This window comes from Conger conger, chromosome 18 (assembly GCF_963514075.1).
Source record: "Conger conger chromosome 18, fConCon1.1, whole genome shotgun sequence".
In the NCBI taxonomy this organism is placed as follows: Eukaryota; Metazoa; Chordata; class Actinopteri; order Anguilliformes; family Congridae; genus Conger; species Conger conger.
The window spans coordinates 2,545,001-2,569,236 of NC_083777.1; the positions used below are offsets into that span (position 1 = coordinate 2,545,001).

General features: G+C 44.7%; 2 protein-coding genes across 2 annotated transcripts in view; both read left to right on the forward strand.

The window, feature by feature from the left end:
- LOC133118567 (collagen alpha-1(XXII) chain) overlaps positions 1 to 1,829 on the forward strand; it is a 115,676-nt gene extending 113,847 nt beyond the window's left edge. The window contains exon 45 of the mRNA XM_061228668.1: positions 1,596 to 1,829. Coding sequence (XP_061084652.1) covers positions 1,596 to 1,829 — 234 coding nt within the window. The remainder of the gene's footprint in view (positions 1 to 1,595) is intronic.
- A 952-nt stretch (positions 1,830 to 2,781) lies between these two features.
- Positions 2,782 to 24,017, forward strand: LOC133118483 (collagen alpha-1(XIX) chain-like). Its single transcript, XM_061228529.1, has 11 exons — positions 2,782 to 2,884; positions 4,015 to 4,059; positions 4,304 to 4,348; positions 4,456 to 4,518; positions 4,902 to 4,937; positions 8,249 to 8,293; positions 8,894 to 9,028; positions 11,963 to 12,029; positions 12,496 to 12,636; positions 16,596 to 16,673; positions 17,107 to 24,017. The coding sequence occupies exons 1-11, from the start codon at positions 2,846 to 2,848 to the stop codon at positions 17,202 to 17,204; spliced, it is 792 nt and encodes a 263-aa protein (XP_061084513.1). The 5' UTR covers positions 2,782 to 2,845; the 3' UTR covers positions 17,205 to 24,017.
- Positions 24,018 to 24,236: the final 219 nt, after the last annotated feature.

The following is a 24,236-nucleotide window of genomic DNA, read 5'->3' on the forward strand; positions in this document are numbered from 1 at the left end:
TGGGAGGAGCCCGCTCAATGCCTCTGGTTGGTTCTGGTGTGCCATTAGCCTGCACATTAGCCTGCTGAATAGTGATTACAAAATGGCAGAATGGAAGCAGATTAGAGTGCCGTGTGTCTGTGTGAAAGGACTCTAATGCTGGGGTGGGAGGTCCAGTGCTGGGAGGGCAGCAGTAATGGTGGGCAGAGGTGGCCTTCTGTTCAAACTCTCACTTCGTCATTTCCACCATTTGCAGAATTGTAAACCAGTCATTTTTAGAGAATATTGTTTTTGTGTGCATTCATTTTGTTAATCAAAAATGTCTCTTCTGCTTTTTAATCAATGATACAACGTGCTCGACTAGAGCCAGTTCAGACAGGCATCTGCCGCAGAACAAAAGAGCTCACACACACCTCTCACACACACCTCACACACACACCTCCCACACACACACCTCTCACACACACACCTCTCACACACACCTCACACACACACACACACACCTCACACACACACACACCTCCCACACACACACCTCTCACACACACCTCACACACACACACACCTCACACACACACACACACCTCTCACACACACACCTCCCACACACACACCTCTCACACACCTCTCTCTCTCACACACACCTCACACACACACACAGACCTCTCACACACACACACACACACACACCTCCCACACACACTCCTCTCACACACCTCACACACACACCTCTCACACACCTCACACACACACCTCTCTCTCACACACACCTCTCACACACACACGCACCTCTCACACACACACCTCTCTCTCACACACACCTCTCACACACACACACACACACACCTCCCACTCACACACCTCACACACACACCTCTCTCTCACACACACCTCTCACACACTCACACCTCTCACACACTCACACCTCTCACACACACACCTCACACACACACACCTCTCACACACCTCTCTCTCACACACACACCTCACACACACACACCTCTCACACACACCTCTCTCTCACACACACACCTCACACACACACACACACCTCACACACACACACCTCTCTCTCACACACACACCTCACACACACACACACACCTCACACACACACACCTCTCTCTCACACACACACCTCACACACACACACACACCTCTCACACACCTCTCTCTCACACACACACACACCTCTCTCTCACACACACACCTCACACACACACACACACCTCTCACACACCTCACACACACACACCTCTCTCTCACACACACACCTCTCACACACCTCACACACACACACCTCTCACACACCTCACACACACACCTCACACACACACCTCACACACACACACCTCACACACACACACACACACACCTCACACACACACACCTCTCACACACCTCACACACACACACCTCTCTCTCACACACACACCTCTCACACACCTCACACACACACCTCACACACACACACACCTCACACACACACACACACACACACACCTCACACACACACCTCTCACACACCTCTCACACACACACACCTCACACACACACACACACACACACCTCTCACACACACACACACCTCTCACACCTCTCTCTCTGTGTTGCAGGGCCCTAAAGGAGACGCGGGCAGAGCTGTGAGTTTGTTCTCTTCCTCTAATATTGAATTAGTGAATAGTGAATTTTACTCTGTGTGTCTGGCCTGCTTCCAAACACTCCGCTGCTTCAGGGGAGACTCCATTCATCCCCCACACCCCAAAGTCTCAGACGCTGCAGATTCCTGGTCCTCGGCGCGGGACGGCTGCCAGGGCGCCCCCCGGTGCGGCGGAGGGGGAGGGCTCTGAGGAGCAGTCGGCGCGTCTGAACCCTGGGCCTGGCGGGGCCGCGGCTCTTGCGGTTTTGCTGCGCTGTCATTCGTCACCGCAGGGCGGCTCGTTCAGCGGCTCGTTCAGCGGCCCAATAAATAGTCTCGCCGCCGTCTTCGCCGCCGCGGGATTGGTCCGTCTCCTGCCGCATTCCCAGCAGCCTCTCTGTCACCGCTGGGGATCCGCGCGCGCCGTGATTACCCCCCGCCGTTCGTCTGTTCTAGCTCATTGGCCGGGAGTGCCGTGCGATCTGTCTAACTTCCACACCGCTGACAGCCATTTTAAGGCCTTCAGCCCGCCTGAACTTTAAAGGGAAAATGGTCTCCAGCAAAATATTTCTTTTTAACATTTTCTCTGTAGCGATCTCACTTAGAAATAACTGCCCTGCAGTAAAATCTAGCTATTTCAGCTTTGAGCTGGTCAAGCTGGTCATAAAGCTGGTCTAGCTAGGTATGAGCTGGTCAATCATCTACCAGTTTCAAAACCTAGCTTGAGCTGTTTTTGTTTTTTTTCAGCAGGGTAGTGTTTGCTCCTTAAACACATAGACATTAGGCGGAGTGAGACGCCAGCTATTAAGCTACTATCATTTAAATTCCTTCCTTGTAAGCCAAAGTACTTTCAGTGACATGAGCAACTTTAACTGGATTTAAAAACAGACTGCAGTGTTCTGCAGGGACGATGTGCCAACGTAGCAATATTGTCACCAGTCACTGCTTTGTATGGCCGGCTATGACTGTCTGTTATTTCAGTTTATTCAAATTGTGTTTTTTGTCATTTAAAAAGAGGTCCGTGGGGGCAGCTGGTTCACAAACATACAGAATATGAGTGATAGAACAGGCCCTGGGCATGGAGACTCCATTACCTCTGTAGCAGCAGAGTAGAAGCCCTCGAGTCAGAGACTCCATTACCTGCCTTTTTATTTATTCCCGTGTCTCAATTCTCTGACCGGGGTTAATGCCACGTCTGCTCTCCTCTGCCAGGGTGAATCGGGCGCAATGGGCCTGCCAGGACTGGAAGGGCTGCCCGGTGCCAAGGTAAGACTGGAATAAAAACGCTTTCTTTTCATGCAGGCCAAGAGAGGAAGGAAGCTATTTCTCTATGTATTCTCTGCGTACAGGAGAGACTCTAATTCACTGTGTGCCGACACTGTGTACTGGCCTTCTAGATAATGTCGACTGCTGACAACTGTAATAACAGCACTGTAGTCTTTCACTAACACTGTGTCTTTCACTGCTTTCTGTTACTGTAACACTCTAGTAACTGTGCACTGTCACACTTATTTCCGCTGTAACAAGCTTTGTACTGTGTGTATTGTATTTTAGTTTGTTGTGCTATCATACATTTCTGCTGTGTAACACACTCTGAGGTTGTATAGCAGTGTGTAACACACTCTGAAGTTGTGTATCTGTGTGTAACACACTCTGAGGTTGTGTATCAGTGTGTAACACACTCTGAGGTTGTGTAGCAGTGTGTAACACACTGAGGTTGTGTATCTGTGTGTAACACACTCTGAGGTTGTGTAGCAGTGTGTAACACACTCTGAGGTTGTGTATCTGTGTGTAACACACTCTGAGGTTGTGTATCTGTGTGTAACACACTCTGAGGTTGTGTATCAGTGTGTAACACACTCTGAGGTTGTGTAGCAGTGTGTAACACACTCTGAGGTTGTGTAGCAGTGTGTAACACACTCTGAGGTTGTGTAGCAGTGTGTAACACACTCTGAGGTTGTGTATCTGTGCGTAACACACTCTGAGGTTGTGTAGCAGTGTGTAACACACTCTGAGGTTGTGTATCTGTGCGTAACACACTCTGAGGTTGTGTAGCAGTGTGTAACACACTCTGAGGTTGTGTAGCAGTGTGTAACACACTCTGAGGTTGTGTATCTGTCTGTAACACACTCTGAGGTTGTGTATCTGTGTGTAACACACTCTGAGGTTGTGTAGCAGTGTGTAACACACTCTGAGGTTGTGTAGCAGTGTGTAACACACTCTGAGGTTGTGTATCTGTGTGTAACACACTCTGAGGTTGTGTATCTGTGTGTAACACACTCTGAGGTTGTGTATCTGTGCGTAACACACTCTGAGGTTGTGTAGCAGTGTGTAACACACTCTGAGGTTGTGTATCTGTGTGTAACACACTCTGAGGTTGTGTATCTGTGTTGCAGGGTGACCCTGGAATTGCAGGCGCTCCTGGGACTCCTGGTTCTACAGTGAGTAACAGCCCTCCTAATCCCATACAGTGGGAATACTGTTACGGATGAATCCATCTCAACCCTTTTGCAGATATATGTGTGTGTGAGTGTGAGTGTGCGTGTGCGTGCGTGCGTGAGTGTGTGTGCGTGAGTGTGCGTGTGCGTGCGTGTGTGCGTGAGCGTGCGTGTGCGTGCGTGTGTTCATGCATACGTGGATGTGTTCTCTCATCCAATGGCACTTTCTCAATCCTTTGATTGACAGGGGAAGAACGGCGCTACCGGCCAGCCGGGGTCCCCAGGAGAGACGGTGGGTGTTGCAGTTTCTGTAGTTGTAGTTTCTGTGCGTCTCTCTCTCGGAGGCTTGCTTCTTAATGCTGAAGGCTGACTCTGTGCCTTCCTCTCTCCTCCCGACAGGGCGAGAGGGGTCCCATGGGGGAGACGGGATTTCCGGGGCCTGAAGGCCCCCGTGGGCTCCCGGTAAGGGTTAACCCCCCCGCTGTGACACGACACACCCCCAGCGGCTGTGGAAACCGAGGGTCCATATTTCAATCCCTGCCCAGAGGGACTGTAGGCCCGGAACCACTGTTTGCACATGCAGGCCGTACTATTATAGATTAGATAGAGCTGCCATCACCCTTACAGGCCTTAGCATTCAGGCCATACCGGCATCCATCTTGGATTAGAGTTTCCAGGCCTTCAAGACTAAACCCTTCTCACAATCTCACACAGCAGGAGCAGTGTTCTCAGAGCAATCAATATCTATACAGCACAGATACGTGTGTCTCCTCGGAAGTGTGTTGGAGAAAGTGACGCATGTCTCCTGGAGAAAGTAACACTATTCTATTTCTGTTTTCTCACAGGGAAGACCAGGAAAGGATGGTATCCCAGGTTACGAGGTGAGAACAGGTCTGACATGGGCGGACATGCCTTCTTAAGGGGGGGTATAACCCAAAAACAGTCTGGGGGTATATTTAGAGAGAGTCGAAGTGTTGGGCAGACTACTTCGAAAGCATAGTTGTACAAACTACCAATTACTTCACACGCTAAAGTAGTTTAATGACAGCAAAGCTACCCCGAAAGATAAATATAGCTTACAAAACTACAATTACTCAAAAAATCTAGTTCAAAATATGTATAAATATTTTTTTAAAGTAGCATTATCCTCAGACATAATGTGCTTGTGAAAAATGCATTCTTTTTGCTCTGTGGGGAGACCCAGCAATGTGTGGCAATGGGCAGTTAGCCATTGGCAACTATAGTGGAGCAGATATCTCACAGGATTAGAGAGAAAAGAGAGAGAGAGAGGAGGTGGCTTTTGGTCAAAGGGGTTTCTAAAAAATGTTTTCTTTTAGGGCCAAAATAGTTCCGGGAGTTAACTACACCTCGAATGACAAAAAAGAAATCAATTTCTACAACCACGACACAAATGTCAATGTAGCTGAACTACCAGCGAACTGTAGCAGAATGTATGTAAACTACCGGTTTAACTACACATTGTGAAACTACTCCCTAACACTGGAATTGAATTATCACTGAATATAGCAATTACACGATCAGTTAGAGAGACACTCTGTGTTCTGTTCCTTATTCCTCAACAACAATTTCAAACGATTAGACCAAGAATAATTACACATCGCAAAGTTATATAGCTCATGATATTTTAAAAATCCATATTCTGTGTAAGAGAGTAGGAGAGGATATTAGAAAGGAATGTATCTCACATTCCAATGAGCACATTGTCAAAGATTAGGACCATATTACTGTGTACGTGTGCTTATGCATTTGGGAAATAGACCAAGCGGCTCACAGGAATTGCTCGAAGTCAGTTTCATCATTTAAACTGAAGTATTCCATGACATCCGAAACGTCTCTCTTTCAATCGCTCGCCGGCAAAAATATGGCTGTTTAGGACCACCTTCAGCGATTCTGTGTTGTGTTAATGTTTAGCCCTAAAAATATCTCGGCACAGGGTAATCCATGTTACATATGCTGATTGCATATTTACGCTCTGCGGATCATTCCATTATTTTTGACACCTTATTATTGCCAGTCATTTGGTTTCCATGGTTTGGTTTTCATTATAAAAAAGAAAACCTAAAAGTATTTATTGTGGAAACATAAAAAGTATTTATTGTGTAAAGGCTGATGTGGCTTTCGTTACAGGAGGGAGGCTGGTAGTAGCTGGGGTTGTGTCTCGGGTCTGCACGAGATCTTATTTCCAATTTCTCCCCTGTTGTACAGTATATTTCTTATTCACTTAGCATTCACTTTTCTAGCATTACTAATTTGCCTAATGGGAAAGTGTGAAAATGAAACTATGATTCAACGCAAGTCTGTTCGAGATCTTAATTCGTAGTTTTGGCCCTTTTGTACAGTCAATTTCTCACTTAGCATTCACTCTACTCGCTTTAATAATTTGCCCTTGCAAGTGTGAAAAAAAACTGATTGAACCCCATATGTGAGAGGAGATAGAATATTGGATATTCTCTGTGGCATTACTTCATCCAAACAACTATGGTTTTAAACCGGGGAACTCACAGAAGGTTGTGTCCTTAAATCAGGTGACTAATCGCGTCCAATGAGCAGGTGAATGAGGAGGGGAGGTCAGAGGTCACCGGAGCGACCGGACCTCGGGCCCAGCTCTAATTAGCGTGCGTCGCCCTTGGCGATAAGCGTTGTTCCCGCGGCGACGTGGGGTCGCTGCGCATTTCCTGCGTGACGAATCAAACGGGACGCAGTGCACCAGGGTGCTTCATCCTCATTTTCACCTGAGTTTCACTCCTCTGCAGCCCCCTCCCTCCCTCTCTCTCTCCCTCCGCCTCTCTCCCTCTCTCTCTCAGCCTTCCTCCCTCCCTCTCCCTCCCTCCCTCTCTCTCTCAGCCCTCCTACCTCCCACTCTCTCAGCCCCCCTCCCTCCCTCCCTCTCTCAGCCCCCTCCTCCCTCCCTCTCTCAGCCCCCCCTCTCCCTCTCTCAGCCCCCCCCTCCTCCCTCCCTCTCTCAGCCCCCCCCTCCCTCCCTCTCTCAGCCCCTCCTCCCTCCCTCTCTCAGCCCCCCCTCCTCCCTCCTTCTCCTCCCTCCCTCTCATCAGCCCCCCTCCCCTCCTTCTCCTCCCCCGCTGCCAGTCGCTGTGGATTTTCGCCCTCGTACAGAGTCCCCTCCCTGCATTGGTGGGGCGACAGTGCCATCTAGCCGGCAGAACGCCGCAGAGTGCGGCCTCTTATTCCAGCACCGAGTCAGCTTCTCCTTCTCGTTTATTAGTTTCCTTTCGGGGGGGAAGTTTCCATGCACCGCCCCTCAGCCAAAAAGGGAGATTCTCACTGCATTTGGGGGCGGAGGCAACGCCTAGTTCACGCACGCATCAAAACAACCAAAAAGAAGTTGCGCTTTTTGTAAGGGAAAGAAGGAGAAGCGTTTAATCTCATTACGCCGGAGGACGGGGAGAGATGGGGAGATTAATTTGTTTACAGGGCTCCTCCGCGGAGAGACAGGTGGCTGCTGAGTGCGGTGTGTAATTGATGTACTTAGCGGCGGCGTCATTAGCGCCGGTCCCCGGGGAGAGCGGGGGAGCCGTGCTCCTGCCTGCCCGCCGCCGCGCTGTCATCAGCGCCAGGCAAATGGACTGCGTCGCACACTGAGAGAGGCTGAAACGGGTGTTTGGAGGGGAGTTAGCGTGGGCGGTTAGCGGTGGGATTGACCCCGGCGGTGGGGGGAACGTGTCGACAGCGCCTCGCCCGGACCGGGAGGGGGGAGGGTGCGCGCTCAGCCTCGGGGTCAATTTCATTCCCAATTTCCAATTACTGCGGGGCTCGAGGCTGCCCCGAGAGGCCATGCCTGTCTGACGGAACCTTCCAGAAGAGCTGTCCCCTGTACAAATGTGTAATTTTATCTCTCTCTTTCTCTCTCTATATATATCTCTCTCTGTCTATCTCTCTCTATCTCTCTTTGTCTCTTTCTATCTTTCAATTCAATTTGATTCAATGAGCTTTATTGGCAGGAAACACTAAAGCGAAGATGACACACACATACATATACATAACAGTACAAGTGAAACATGAACAATAATTAATACAATTATAATTCAAAATTGAAATATCCCTCTCTCTTGTCTCTCTCTCAATGAAATTAAATTCAGTTCAGCTGGAGCATTATTGGCACGCCAAAGCAAACTTTGTTAACTTTCTCTCTCTCTTTCTCTTTCCCTCCTAGGGAGCTACAGGTCGCCCTGGTGATAGAGGTCCAAAAGGAGAACGGGTTTGACTTTTTTTAAATTCGTTTGTTTGTTTGGGCTTTTTTTGGGAGCAATCTTTCAGTCATTTTCCAAAACATACTGCCAGAGCAACACAAGCTCTATCTCATGCGCACTGCAGCGGTGCGAGAACAATAATCTGGTTCTTCTTCCGATCCGAAGAGGAAACGTGATTACCTCAGTCAGATAATGTGTTTTCATAACATAATGGTGTTTGTAATCTGTCATAGCCCTACAGAGCCAGGGTGCCCGCCAGACTCCAAATGTCCTCCAGATCCCTCTAATCAAACACCGCAGTTGAACTGCGGGATGGTGTGATAGAACATAGATTCCCAAAGAGTCTCAACTGAGCACAATATGAGAGATGCTTGAATGTTTGATGCAGTGCTGTTAATATGCTCATATTTTAGTATTGTAACTTTTCAATTCCAAAGGGCCTGAATATTAATGTAATTGGAATAATTATATGGCTCCAGAAATGGGTACCACTCACATACAGTAGTTATTGTTTTGGTTGTTGTACAGTAGTAGGTGCTAAAAGGTCAGGTGTAATTAATCTCCAGTGTGAAATAAGAGTGTGTCTGATACGTGGTTTTGTGTTGCAGGGGGATCCAGGAATCCCAGGAGAAAGAGGAGTCCAGGGGGAGAGGGGGAAAGAGGGAGAGAAAGGGGCCATAGGGCCCTCAGGAGGCAGAGGAGACCCGGGCCCCCCTGGGCCCCTAGGAGCCTCTGGGCTGCTGGTATGTGGAGACACCTCCTCTATGACCTCTATATAATATTATCAACACCTCACCAACGTCCACCACATCTACTCACCATTATACCCACCATTACATTTACACAACATTACCTCAAACCTCCACTCTATAAACACCATTACTGCCTCCACCTCTATAAACACCATTACTGTCTCCACCTCTATAAACACCATTACTGTCTCCACCTCTATAAACACCATTACTGCCTCCACCTCTATAAACACCATTACTGTCTCCACCTCTCAACATCATTAGTCCACCATTTTAACTCCTTCACTTCTATTTCTCCTTCCTCACTGCGATGCCCTGGAGCTGGTCTGTAAAGCAGTTAAAATGGAGGATGTCTCCCAGCTTGTAACTGAGGCGCCGGCACGTTCATGGCGAGCCTGCCCAGCATGTCACCACGCTGTGGACCCATAAGCATATGTTATGGGTGGTACGGCACCAGGACCCCCGCCGGGATGTTTGCGTTCTTGTCCTCCCACTCCGTGTCAGCACCTGTCAGTGTAATCCGGTTCCGGGTGGGCGGGGTGGGGGGGAAGCACCCCCAGAGTGACTGCACACCCACACCTGCTTTACATAACGCTTTCATCCGCATTAAACTGCCTTTTTTTAATTATTTAAACTCCCACCTGTAAGGAGCGCTGATGGAGAATGAGCCTCAGTCGCTCCTGTCATCACCCGAGCTTCTCGTTAGCTGCTGTCAGCCGCCCAGCGTAGGCACGGCGTCTCACGTCCGCAGGGCACGGGGAAGAAGCCGGCCATTTTACAGTGAACGTTGACCTCATTTCAGTCTAAAATCTCAGCTGTAAATCAAGCTTCCAGCATTCAGAGAGCACCCGACCACTTTGTCTGTGAAATAGGCACATTGGGAGGTTGCATGTGCCTGGGGTTTTTTCTGGGTTCGTGTCGAAAGGCCCATCTACACAAACAGCTTTAACTATAACCATAACGATAACCATAACAATGTGAGCATCCAATGATGCATAATAATGTTCTGTAAAAAGACTTGCCTTTGTCATCTGCCATTTTTCACATGACGGCCTGTAAATTCGGATGCATTTTCATTAGCTGTCAGTGTTTTGTTGTTCATGCAGCTGGAAAAAATCATTCTGAAAGTGATCCCAACTATACTGTTTGTCACTGTTGCTGTTATTATACACTCAGTGAGCACTTTATTAGGTAGACTTGTACACCAGCTTGTTAATGCAAATATTTCATCAGCCAATCATGTGGCAGCAACTAAATGCATAAAAGCATGCAGATGTGGTTATTCTGTTGTTCAGACCAAATTTCAGAGTAGGGAAGAAATGTTATCTAAGTGACTTTGACCGTGGAATGATTGGAATAACCACACATTGCAACAGTGGTATGCAGAAGAGCATCTCTGAACACACAATGCGTCAAACCTCTAAGTGGAAAGGTTGCAGAAGCAGAAGTTTAAAAAAGTCTAACAAATACCTCATAAAGTGCTCACTGAGTGTAGCTGTGGTGTGGGCTCCACCATCCACATATTTATAGTTATCATTCTATTTATATATTTATATTTATTGTTCTTGCTGTGATTGACCTTAAAGCCACGTTCCGTTGGTAAATGAGCCATTGTGTGGGCCAGTTAGGAAACAGTTACTCTTTGGCGGCCATTATCACCTGTGACACGGCTTGGTTTCATGTTGAAAGTGGCTCGTAACGATCAGCGATGAATCAGGTCATTAGCCCATTCAGTCGGGCCCTGAGAAAGAGCTGTAAGGCAGACAAGGGAATAGCTTGTGCCAGAAAAGGCAGTGTGAATTCATCAAAGCTTTCTCACCCCATTTCTCTATTTCATTATTTTTGTGCTTAAAATTGCCAGTTCCCTTGTGTGTCTGCATAACTCCAGCTATACACACAGGGAGAAGCTATCATAATAATAATAATAATAATAATAATAATAATAATTTGTTATTTAGGCGATGCATTTATCAAAAGCAATATACAGTTGATTAGACTAAGCAAGGGACATTACTCCCCCCCTTGCTCAGGGCCCAACATCTCTGCGGATCTTATAGTTGAACCACCAACCTTCCAGCTCGCAATCATATACCTTAGCCAGCATCATTGATTACATGTTTCCGTACAAAGGACTGCGGTGCTACATAGTGGATTAAGTTTAACAGATTTTAACAGAATTTCTCAGGGATAATACAGTTCCAGCAGTCTTTACTCTCGGTGTTAAAATAAGGCTTCAGCCTAAGATTTAGTGAGAATTTTGCCACTCTGGTTAGTTCCCCTGCCTCTTTGTCTGTTTTCGCTGCCCTGAGAAGATTTGATAGTGGTCTTATACTCCCGGAATCTCTTTCAGAGCTGCAGGTCTCCGGTAAGAAGGGAATTGCCTCAGATTTATCTCACGTTTTCGAGCCTCACATTAAAAACGGTATTGGTGCCTACGGCTGCTCGAATGCACACCCAAGCGAGGGATTATAAGAGAGAAGGAAGAGGAAGGAAATGAGAAAAGAGAAAACGTTGTCTTTATGGCATGGCAGGGTTTTCTTTCCGTTCCAAAGGGCCTGAGTGGAGAGGAGGCACTTACCTCTGCTGAAAAACACTGCTCAAGCTAGGTTTTGAAACAGCCGGTAGCTGGTTGTCCAGTTCAGACCAGCTCCATAATCAATATGGTTTGACCAGCTCAAGCTAGGTTTTGAAACACCTGGTAGCTGGTAATTTCAAGCTGGTCATAGCTGGATTTTACTCCAGGGCTGTGTTCAGGATTCTCAGGTTTAAACCGCAGCTTCATTCCTCACCCCTTACACTTGTCAGCGTGCCACCAAGACGAGGCACGGTGCAGAGTGAACATGGCCGCCGTCTCTCAGCTGCGTCTTTCCTGAGCTGCTGAGTATGTTTCAGGCTGAACATGCATCTGTTCTGTTTTCTTGGCAGAGCGACGCAGACTCCCTGGAGGAAATCAAGAGGTTTATCCGCAGCGAAGTACTGAGGGTGTTCGAAGGTACAGATGCTGCCTCCAAACTCTTTTTGTAATCTCTGTTTTGGTCTTCTAATAAAGAATTCGTTTTTGCAGAGATTTGTCTGGGCTAAAGTGATGAATCTTGAGCTCAAGTCCTGAAATGTTTCTCCTAAATGCGAACATGGTCTGTTATTGCTTTAGCAATAGTGTTATATTTCATTTTTTTTGCAACAGAATGTTAAGATGAACGACTAGGCAAAGCGGGGTTCAGTTATTGCTGTTTTGCTCAAAATCGCAATGTAATTTTTCATTTGGTTGGCAAACACCTTCATCCAGGGAGACATAGATACATTAGCTATTTCACATGATACATTGATACAAGCAGGCAGCTCCGGTTAACTACGTGGCTTCAGGGTACGATGGCAGTACCTTCCTGTGTATCAAACAGAGGAACAGGAAGGGGCTTTGGTGTCTCCTTTAAGAATGTCATGCACACTGTGTTTTGCAGAAAAGTTCTCAGGCCAGGGCCTTCTGCAAAAGAGCCATGCTGCCATCCAGGCCTCTAGCCTCCGCCCGGGCCCCCCGGGGCCCCCAGGACAAGACGGTTCCCCCGGGCCCCCAGGAGAACCGGGGCCACCTGGCTCTCAAGGTAGGAGCCCCGCCCTGATGCCCTGAGTGACGACAGCCCCTGTAACTGTTTTCCTTTCGCTCCTAACTCCGTATTCACCGCGCGAACTCTGACCTCACCACGCCGTGCCTCCACACCTCTGACCTTTTGGCCTTCAAATATACGCCTTCGGACATCAAACGTTCACCCGTGTGCTGCAGCAAGGAAGTCAACGCTGTGGCGACATTAGTGTGCGTGTATGTACGTGTGTGTGTATCTTACTCTAAGCTTCTGTGTCACTGCTGAGGCCCAGTGTGGCTGGATGCAGGAGTTTATTGGAGAATCAGCCACGGGCCAGGCTGAAACTCACATCATGGTCCGTGTCAGGGCAGGGGAAAGCCACGGGGGGGGGGGGGTTTCCACTTACAAGGAATGCAGGTCAGACAGTAGCATTCTCAGACTGGTGTGGAAATCATGAAGAGAAATGAAGAACTTGCTAAGGAGATGGTGTGAAAGAGGTGTGCACATGGAGGATGCGGTTATTGATTACGCCGGTGGTTGATTTGGGGACAGAGGAACAATATCTGATGCTGCTAAACTTCCAACCTCACGAAGAAGGAGAATAGGCACAGAGAAAAGTAATCATCGGTTTGTTAAACTTGAGAAGACCTCATCCAGCCCTCTGATCTCTACAGCAACGCATTTGTTGCGTTCCTCCAAATTGCTGATAGCTGGCCCATAATTCCTGATGAGTCTGACTGCACCCCTGCTAGTTCCCATGGTGTGGTGGGGTTATTGAAATTGTTCTCTGAGAAACCCTGGGACGTTAGGGGATGCCATTTTGTGATTCATGCAAGATTTCTGCGCCTAGCTCACTGCTCACCGTTTTTGCGATGTCATTTGACATTTGTACAGTACAGTATGATGATTATTTGTCATGTTACAGTTATTATGTAACTGCTGGGATTATGTGTGTATATTTTCACTGTGTAATTTGAAATGTTTTGATATCCTACAGTATGGGTGTGTCTATACCCAAAATTTCACCTGAACATTTTTTAAGCAAATTAACCAGTACTGTGAAGGAGAAAAAGTTAAATGTTTGCTTTCTTTGTAATGAGGCTGCTAAGATATTAGCATTCAAGAGCTGCATCCTACTGATGTGTCATCATCCACCGACAGCAAAGTACTTCTTCTGGAATGTTCTGGAATTCTAAATTGGGGTTTTTTAAAGCAAAAAGATTGTGGAGGAGAAAGGAACAGGAAAGGAAGTCGATTTCACTGCCACTGGTGCGGCTAGAGCAGACATGCAAAATTTATATTCGTAACCCAAAAAATAAAAACATCTCCACTGAACAGACCTCACAGTAAATTTTTATATAAGCATCAGTTTTTTGAAGACATGAGTAGTTACGCTCCCACTTATGGAATGTAATAATGTTTATTTTAATGTTATCATTTTCCCAGTTTTGCTCATCCTGGTTTTAAATGCCCAGGAGCAGTAGTGGGTATCGCTGTCGTTGCATTGGCCAGTGTGTGCAGTCTCAAATTTGCGTGTTTAATCTATCGCATTCAGAATGATACCTTAAAGACAGATTATTTAGACATACTTATTAATAGTTTAGTTAACACTGATCTGAACATTTTTATTGCTTTTGTATTTATTGCCATCTTATAAGCTGAAGTCTCTTAAGTATGTTTTTTATTTTCATTTTTTTAAATGAATTTTTTTCGTTTAACAACAGTGTAATATGTGCTTTTTTTCTGTTTCAGAAAATTACCCATATGTATGAACAAAATATTGATGAAACAAATGCATTTTGTGGAGGAGTATGTGAAATCTGCAAATGTGGAAATGTTTATATTGGATGAATTCATTATTTATTTAAGCATTTTTTTTATTCTTTCGCAAAAGTGTGTTTATCTGAGTACTGTATTTAGACATATAATCATATGGTAAATATGAATGTTGTGAGAGTCATGGAGCTCAGATTGTATTGTATAGTTCGATGCGCATTTAGAGTTCATGCCTCTGCTTTATGGGTAATTTTATGGAGCAGCATATGCATGAATAAACGTGTTTCCCCATGTGACTTTGAAGCAAATTGCCTGTCTACAAAGGGATGATGATGTTTTCAGTGAACAGTGCTATGTTTGGCCTCATCCCAGTTGATCCTGAGGTACCACCTGCATTATACATACTGACAGGAAAGACGTGCAATTATTCAAATCTACCGCAGAATGTAAAATAATGTAACGATGAAGCCACTGATGATGCAAATGTGTCAGATGCCTAATTTCATTGTCAGAAGTTTGACCGCTCTTGTCAGTAAAGCTACTATGTCTGTTTCTCGCTGTTGCATTGTGGGTAGCACCGTCCCCTGCCTCTTGCAGTGGTGTTATACTCGGGGCATGAAAGCAGACATAAACACATCGTTCTTTTGCATAGCACCAATTGGAAGCTCTTCTCTAGCTCAGACCTCAGGCCCTGTTCACTGTACCGAGGGCTGACTGTGCAGGTACAGTGTCTTTGTTCTTGGCTCGGAATGTTGGCTACCAGGATGGGCCCCTGAGGCACGCCTCTTGTGTTGAAAAAGGATGCTCCGTGTTTTTTTGTTGGGTTTTTTTGCACATTTGTGGAGAAGCGAGGCATTGTGTGGGCGGCACATTTTGATGGAACGTTTCTGAACGGTTTTTGAGCACCAGTGAACTTTCAGCAGAGTCACACGCCTTGCATAGTGCCTTGTGTAGACCCTTTCCCCTTTAGGTATGGAGCTCCTGAAGTGATTGAACTCCCGAGTCCAAACGCCTATCTGAACCATGGCAGTCTAACCCACTTCTGGGCCCACCGCTCATTCGTTTTCGATGCCTTCTGGGGAAATGGGCTCTTGGATATTTCTGTGTTTATAGAGGGATGCAGTGAGAATGTGAAAACATATACAAAATGCCATATACAAATCCACCTACGGCATTTGATTAAACGCACAGTGTATGCCATCAGCATGGGTTTCTGCATTGTGTGTGGGAGGACATGATGCTCAAATGTTGGCAGATGCATTAATCTTGCTTGCTTCGCTTCGTTTCTTGTTGTGTGGCTTCTGTTGTTGTTTACAGATTTACTGTAGAGGTTGGCTGGTTGTGCTTACGGCCCTCTCAGCTGTATTGAGAGCTTGATGTCTCTTTAAAGCCCCCGTATTGCTTCCTCTTTAAGAGCAGAGCGCCAGTGGATAATGGAGAAGCTTTTTTTCCATAATTGAAGCGGGATATGTTTCTCTGGTGTGGTTGAGGATATGCTAATCGGCGATAACATTGTGAGGGCGGTATCAGGTCATTATTACTGATGACATTTTAAATTTAGACATTCCTGCCACATTTCCCTGTATGGAGACACAACTTCTTTAAAATGTTTTTGAATTCCCCTCCAGTCCGATTTATGAAAACATTTCATTTTTATTTGACATTTTTGATGTGATATTTCTCTTTGTTTAAAATCAGTTTTCTTTGGTACCTGCCATTCGTTTTTTATGATAGATTTTGAAGTTTAGCAGCACTTTTGGCTGAGAGGTCATCGAGCTCCACTGTGTCACTCGCTAATGCCGCTGAAAGATAGTTTTGGATGAGTCTTTAGCCCAGGACGGAAAGCAGCCATTGCTTTGGGATGGCTGAAGCTGAACTGGTCACACGCTTAAAAACATGTTACGAGTACGATCTCAGTAGCATTTGGGAGACATTTACAAATAAGGGAAACACATCTTCAGTTCCTCTAATTTCAGTTAGCGGTGTTAGCAGACTGATACAATGGAGAATGGAGGTTTTGCTGACTATTTCACCCGAAATAACCCAATAAAACACAAATCTGAACGTGTTTGCACTAACACCGCTCACAAAATGTATTCTATGGCATTTACTTGCTCTATGGTGACATTTAGATGGCAGTGTCTGGAATAATGAGATGTGTAAGATGGGTCTGGGGTGCCTAAGTGTCCTGTGTTTCTTTACAGGGTACCGGGGACAGAAGGGGGAGCGAGGACAGCTTGGCTTGGGAATCACCGGAGCTCCTGGGCCAACTGGCCCTCCAGGTAAAGGTCCGCCATTTTGTGCCGGTGACAAAAATCTCTTGTGCTGTCTGAATGCTGAGCCTCTTCTATTATAAATAGCACAATGTTTTTGGCTCAAGTAAAGAAAACACTTTTAATCACCAGAATAAAAATACTGTAAACGCCTCAGCCATACTCTAATATGACATGTTTTCATATGCCATTCCATACCCTGTCACAGAATACCGTGTCTACCTTACCATACTGGTATTTGATTCATGTGTCTGTGGTTCGGAGGAAGTGGAAATAACCTGGGATATGTAGTACAGTCAGAAAGCAACTTAAAATCAGAATAGAGTAAAGAGCAGAGTTTGAAAATTGGCGTTGAGAACAGCCAGGTGAATAATTGGGTAGTTGGGTAATTGGCATGGACTTGAACAGTTTCCTGTTTCCTGTTTCCTGTCTCCCTCTCCAGGTGTTCCTGGTGTTGGCTTTCAGGGCCCATCTGGCCCTCAGGGGCCCAAAGGCAGGTGTGACCCCAGTGACTGTTACCATGCTCGGCGGAACGGTTAGGCCCCTGGTACCTGAGTCTTATTGGCCTACACAGGCAGCCACACACCAATCACATCTAAGAAGGGCTGAGTGCTCCGCCCCCCTCCCAGTGGCCCCGCCTCCTCATTGACATCACACGCCCACCTGGTGAACACCGCACCTCCAGGAGAGAGAGAGAGAGAGAGAGAGCGAGAGAGAGAGAGAGAGAGAGAGAGAGAGAGAGAGAGAGAGAGAGAGAGAGAGAGAGAGCCTCTGCCAAACGGCTGAAATTCACAGGCAATTTTAATCATAATTTAAGCTGCATCTGAACAAGGCTCCATATGTGTCTTTTGTAGATTGATTTTACTGTTTGTCACATTTGTCAAGGGTATGATTTATATTTAATTGCTTTTAAAATATTATGAAACCCCCTCAATCATGTAGTGCATTCCATATATGAATTTGTATTTCATCTCTGGATGATTTACATGTTTTAATGTTCAGTTATTTTCTAAAATATTGCAATACCTTTCAATATTGATGCAGCAGTTTTGGCATTTTCTTTCTATGTGCAAAAGATCTGCAAGTTACATGGGGGTTAAAAATAGCACCTATAAAAATGCATTACTGAAACAAGAATTTAGAACAGCCATTTATGTTCAGTGGCTTCGGCAATCAAACTATGCTTTTTATTATTTTGGAGAGAGGAAAGTGAACCTTAATTATATTGCAGAATTTAATAACCACCAAATTAGCATGAGAAGTCGATGTGGTAGATATTATAGTGTTGGTAATTATGGGTGTTCTTACGACTTTTACATTTATGAGGACTTAAGAGTGCTAAACGGGCTCTCATACTGTCTTTAACTGCTGGTCAGATATGTTGCATGATGGGAAAATAAGTGTGTATAAGGGATTTTCTTAGCGTCAGCCGCACTGAAATTGACTTTTCTCTGCCTGAGACAAAATGGCGGTGGCATTCTGAGCCTGGTTTCTGACTGGTGTGGGTCCTCACATTTCAGCCCAGCACCAGTTGGGGGCGCTATTCTGTAGACTAATGTTTCTCACTGTATCACTTGCGTTTAATGGAGATTAAGAAGCTAGCGTGGCTCGTGTGTGACAGTTTTCAGCCAGCGCTCAGTGTGTAAAGAGAAAGATCCTAGGGCAGCCTAACATCGACAGAAACCAGGCTGTCACTTTGCCCCTGCTCTCTTTGGGTATAAGGGAGATCAATCATTATTGTTTACATTGGAAAGTATGGCTGAATATCCTTGTAAAGAGTGTATATACTGCTGTCTTTTGGTGCTATGTGTATATTTTGATGTTTGAAATTGGAAGGAATAATTGTTCTGCAGACTATCATCACAGCAAAGTGGAACATTATTTTCTTATTCTTTTTTATTATTCCTTTTCTGCAAGTGTACTTGAATTTTGTTTTTAGTAAGGCAATAGTTTTGGAGAATCACATTTTCATTTTTTTGCTTCGAAGTTTCTGTTCTCCGAGTTGTCTCACACAACATATAACTCTCATTTCTCGACCATGCATCACTGTGTATTGTTTGTCTATTATTGTTTTCTCGTCTTAAGACCGGATTTCTCCTTGAAACCGTCCTTTTCTATTTTTTCCTGACCGGCATTGAACTGAATATAATGATGGAGAAGATCAAAAACCTCTGCTGTTACTGTCAATAACAAGGAAGAAACTTGGAGTCGTGCATGCGCCTGTGGTAGCTGTCTGGTTTAATTGAAAGGCTCTAATTGGAAGTGTCGTTTCTTTGCTGTAATTTAGACGGAAATCCAACCGACATCCCCATTAATGGTGAGGGGAAACTTTGGCTCGGATTCAAAGTGCGTTGTGTTCCAAACTCTGAGCCGTCAAGTCTTTATACTTGTGAGGCGGATTTCTCCTCAGTTCGCAGCGAGGTCTGAAAAGTGACTCGGGAGTTTCTGACTGACATTCGGTGAATTTCAGACTTTTCTTTCTCATGTCGGTGCGCTTTAAAGCCGGTGGGATTTTATTTTGGAGTTGCACTTTCGCGGTCTCCCGTCCTGTCCTTGTGACTTGTGAGGCAGCTCTACTGAGTTATGAAAACACGAAGACAGAAGGAGGGTGACGCAGACGCGTTACCATGGACACCAACTGGCAGTGCGCGTCGAGATTCAGCTGATGGGTTGAAGTGCGCCCCACTCAATCTGATTTTTGTGTCGGAGGTTATTCGATGTCTGTGAGATGTGACTGCGCTTGCTCACCTTTCACAAACTGCTTTGGTTAGGAAAGTTGTTTTTTATTATGATTATTCAGCTATTTTTTAAGTTCAAATGAAAAGCAGCAGGCTGCGGTTGTGTGATGAATTTACTGGGCATTCAGTCTGATGCATCAAACCTAAACGTCAAACTTTTATAGTCACAGCCTACAGCAGCTTTTAATGTAGATGTCCTGTGTATAGTGGATAATTGTATATCTCCTTTAAGAAATTATTCTTAAAAGGACATGCGTAATACAGGTAAATGCATGTGGCCCACTGCCACAATCTAGCCATTACACCAGTCGACAGTTCTGTAAGTTTACTATGTATAAATATTGTACAGTTGTATTTCTGTTGTTAACATTGTACATATTCTATAGTTGTGAAATGGTTTTATTCGAAACTAGGAACATTTATTAAGTGTGCATTTATGTTAACAATTTAGCATTTATGTAATGTAAACAGAAAAGGTGTGTATGTGTGTATACATGCAGTAGGCTATATATGAGAGTTGATGCATAAAAAGTATGGTACCTCCCATTTACTTTGGGTAAGATTATATATGTTATAAAGTAGTCACGATGTACATAAAGTATGGTACATGTCTAGGACATCATAGTTCCGTACTGCTGTGTTGCCGCATAGCCAATTACATTTTCTTTTTGGTATGGCTTATTTATGCAGATTCAAGCAAATCCTGACAGACTTCCAGTCCTTTATCTGGCTGTACCAAACCAGGGGGTCGATTTATGACGTGAACAGAGAGTATGCAAGGTGTGTGTGTGTGTGTGTGTGTGTTTGCGTGCGAGCCTGTGTGTGTGTGTGTGTGTGTGTGTGTGTGTGTGTGTGTGTGTGTGTGTGTGTGTGTGTGTGTGTGTCCGCACAAATCTGTCTGCGTGTGCGTGAATGTTTCATTTCAAACTGCATTTATTGAGTTTGTGTGCCCTCTAGTGGCCATTCAGAAGCATAGCTTTCCTATGCAAAAAATACAGGGGCTGTGCTCCAGGCAGCTTTATGCGGTTCATGACTTCGAGCAGGGAGAGTTCTTGACTCCTTATTGTAATTGTCATATGCTGATATCTAGTCCCAGAGTTGTCCTATTGCAAAGCCGTCTATATCCTGGGTTTATATCCTCGTCAGTATGTTATCCTAACTTACAATGTAGCCATTTCTCAGATGCTTCTAGCCAAAGAGACTCGTGATAAAATGTAAAACCCTAGAGATGAGTGCCAAATGACCCTAAACAGGAATACATAAGCTTCCAATGGGTACGTCCAAGAACAGGTGGGGCAGGTTCTCAAAACGTTATGATGTTACCGTTTCAGTGTTGAACGATATGTTTTCTCCCAACGGTGTAGAACAGCTCCGTTAAGCCCCGACAAAACATAGCAAAACGTTTATTTAAACAGAAACGGTGGCGCGCTGAACATCCTGTTGCAAACCTTGGCGGACTAAATTACATATACGGTTTGGTCCTATGACGCCTGAGAAGGCGTGATCTGGTCTTTAAAGCATAGACCAAGGTCATTATTGATTCGTGTCACACCCCAGACACACCCACAAATGGGAGCAAACATACCTCAGAGGCTGTTGCAAAACGTCGTTCACCGTTGGGAGAAAACATATCGTACACACAGAAACCGTAGCAAAAGTTGCAAAATGTTTAACTATGCTTTTTTTTCTTTTTTTTAACATGCCCCTATGCTTTAGAGGCCAGAGAAAGCCGTCTCGGGAGCCATAGGAGCATAGGCATGTCAGCCAGTCCACCCACGGTTGTCCAACGCGCCTCCGTTTCTGTTTTAATAAACGTTTCTGCTGCGTTTTATCGGGGCTGAACGTGGTCCTGGTTTCTGTAAGTTACAGGACTGCCATATTGTTCCAAGATGAGACGATGTTATGTGTCACGCGTAGGTGGAGGTGACTATCAGCCTCTGTATTAATTGTGGGTACAGTGGATTTAGCTCCGCTGGTACACGTGACAGGTCCAATACGGTTGAACTAGCAGTAGCGCGTGTTCCACTGCGGTGCTTCAAATCCTGCTTCGTCAAATGTCAAACATGCTTCGTGACAGTTTAACCAAATACCAGGTCAATGCTACAGTGTCTGGAGCAATATTGGAGATATTTATTTCTTTACTTTACCGTATTTTTAAATAATATACAGTAATAACTTTTAAGTTCTGCAGAGATGCATTTGATGGATTTGATGCAATGCAGTCAGTGTCAGCCAACTGAAATGGTTGGCCAAATGTTTCTCCGGGCCAAGTCATTTGCTTTCTGACCTTTGGAATTCATGGTGTTTTAAAATTCTGTTTATCCTGTTTGCGGAGGGGAAAACTAGATTGCATCTCACTGAGGAGAGCCCAGGCCACTGCAAAGCGCTGATTTAATTTGCGCTGCCTGCACAATACGAGCGTATCTCAAGTCAAGGATGCACCCAGATTATTGTTTTCTATTTATTATTTTTATTTTCATGGATTATCTTTAGGTTCGGCGCGTTTGTTTGATTGTCGTGCTGTAAATGCCGTTTATATACGGCCTTCCTATTCGCTCGTAAATGCTAAGGTGTGATTTATTTGCGCCGCTCGCGGTCCGAAGCCGACTGCACTTGGCTTTATTAGAGGCGAGACTTCAAACCGAATCATTCTGTTCATAACGCCAGTTTCTGTCAAAACTGCAAATTAAATTTTTATTGCGGAGGGCAACCGTGGCGATTGAAGGGAAATTGAGACTTGGAATTAAAGGACTTGCTCGTACTGACTTGTGTGCTTTATAAACTATAACGCTATATTTTCCTGAAGCAAACGGACTTGAAACGGTAATCGCTAAGTAACTGTAACTAAACCTTGACAAAAATGTGGGAAGCAGTTCCACCTGTGGGGGCATCCAGACAAGACAGGAAATCCTTTGAAGTTAGTTGTGGTTTTAATCAAAACATGTTTTTCCAGAAATATTTTCCAGGAGAAACATACGTGTCATTAGTTATTTTTGTTTTATTATCACTCTGGGTGCTCCGGAATAATGGTAACTGCGGCAAATCCATTGAATAGCTATAGTTTAAATCAGGGCATCTCTGCTTAAGGTTATGTTCCACCGAAAACTCAACTTCAATTTCAGAGGTGCATACTTCTACTATCACGAGGTATGGACTTGAAAAGATAAATTCAGACAAAATAGGCAAGAATAACAAGAATATTATTGCCTCCAAAAATTCTCCTGGAGTAATGATTCGCAAAGTTTCATGATGATAGGATTACTAGGAAAAATGGTTCATGTAATATCGTACGAAATCAGGTTTTGAGAAAACGACTCCAAAGATAGAAGTGGTAAATAATCATACTAATTTCATCATACACATGGGATAATTATTCAAAAGGTGGTATTATCCTGAAAGCTGAATAGTTGAGGGATGATTTGCTGCAGTAAACAGAAAAAGCTCAATTTCAGTCGAACAGAACCTTAAAAAGAGATACGTAACCAGCACACACACAACACATCCATTTCCATCCTCTCATTATCCCTTATTTCTTCTTTGCTGTTTCTGCTTTGTTGTTCCCGGAAGTGTTCCAACCAATCGCTGTACGGAACAATTGCGGTAATGTGTGCGTTAAGGAGAATATCAAAAATGCTTTACTTTTTTTGTGGGAAATTTTCCAAGTTATATATTTTCAAAGTTCATGTCACTGTACTGGGTCTATGTTCATCTACCTCACTTGAGGGTTAGGATGCTATTTTTTTTCTCTCATTTGACATTTTGTTTTCTGTTTATTACCGTAATACTGTCAATTCCCTGCCACTTGTAGAGGTCCGATTTCTGTGGGAGAGTCCGCAGGCGCTTCAGTGGACCGCTCAGGTGGTTTGGCTAAATCCTGAGGTGTGAGTCAGCTTAAAAGGGCAGTTCACCCAAAAATGAAATGAAAGTATGTTTTCACTTACTATCAGTAGTACTATCATCCATCCAGATTCTCTGAGATGTGACAAATTTTATATAGAACATCAACATGTAGGCCATCATCAGCCAGCTTTGGGCTTCAGCTGGTGAAATTGTGCCAAAACAATGAATTCAATTTAGCTCGCAATGTTGGACTATAAAGACATGGACACTTTGGCCAAAAATACTGGTGGACTTCAGTGGAAAATTGTTGTGTACCAGCAATTGAAGAAATAGTTCTGTATTAAAATGTCCAGTTTTGAGCTTTGTTGACTTTCGAGACTAACTGTGGCATTCACGGCTTCATTGTTTTAAGCAATGACAATAAAGATACTTGATACATTATATTTGGAAAGAGTCGTCGAGTTTTTCGAATGTAAATATTCGCCGCACTGATTACCAGGAAAAGAATGACCCATGGTGAACTGCACATCACAAATTATTGTGAAATCTAGAAAATGTGTCACATCTCAGCGAAACTGTCTGGATGGAGAGGCAGATTGGGACTGCCCCTTTAAGCTGGAGAGGGGTCACAGGAGAATATACCACTGTTTTTAATACCACTGTTACTGTATTTTACTGTAATGTCCATATATGGGAGTACACATATATACCTTTTATACCCACGATTGACTTTATTTGTGCTTAGATATATTCAATTAAAGATCTCAATGTTCAATTTATTGAGTTTTTATTTCAATACTTGATTTAATTAATTTGATCCAAGTGTAATTTGGACACAAGCTGAAGAGCACATTTCAGCATGTTGAATGTTGGATGCTGAACGGATAGTGCTTTGCTGAGCTTCATGGCTGTTCTTATTTATTCCACTAAGAGCTGGTAGTAAGGATCATACATTTAAGAAGTTTGAAGCCCAGGTATAAAGCATAATTGAGCC

Bases quoted from the DNA above. Each gene is read 5' to 3' on its own strand.
- LOC133118483 (XM_061228529.1), top strand. From the start codon at position 2,846: ATGGGCCTGCCAGGACTGGAAGGGCTGCCCGGTGCCAAG. The intron at 12,030-12,495 runs GTACAGATGCTG...TGTGTTTTGCAG, and splicing joins AGTACTGAGGGTGTTCGAAG to AAAAGTTCTCAGGCCAGGGC. The intron at 16,674-17,106 runs GTAAAGGTCCGC...CTCCCTCTCCAG, and splicing joins TGGGCCAACTGGCCCTCCAG to GTGTTCCTGGTGTTGGCTTT.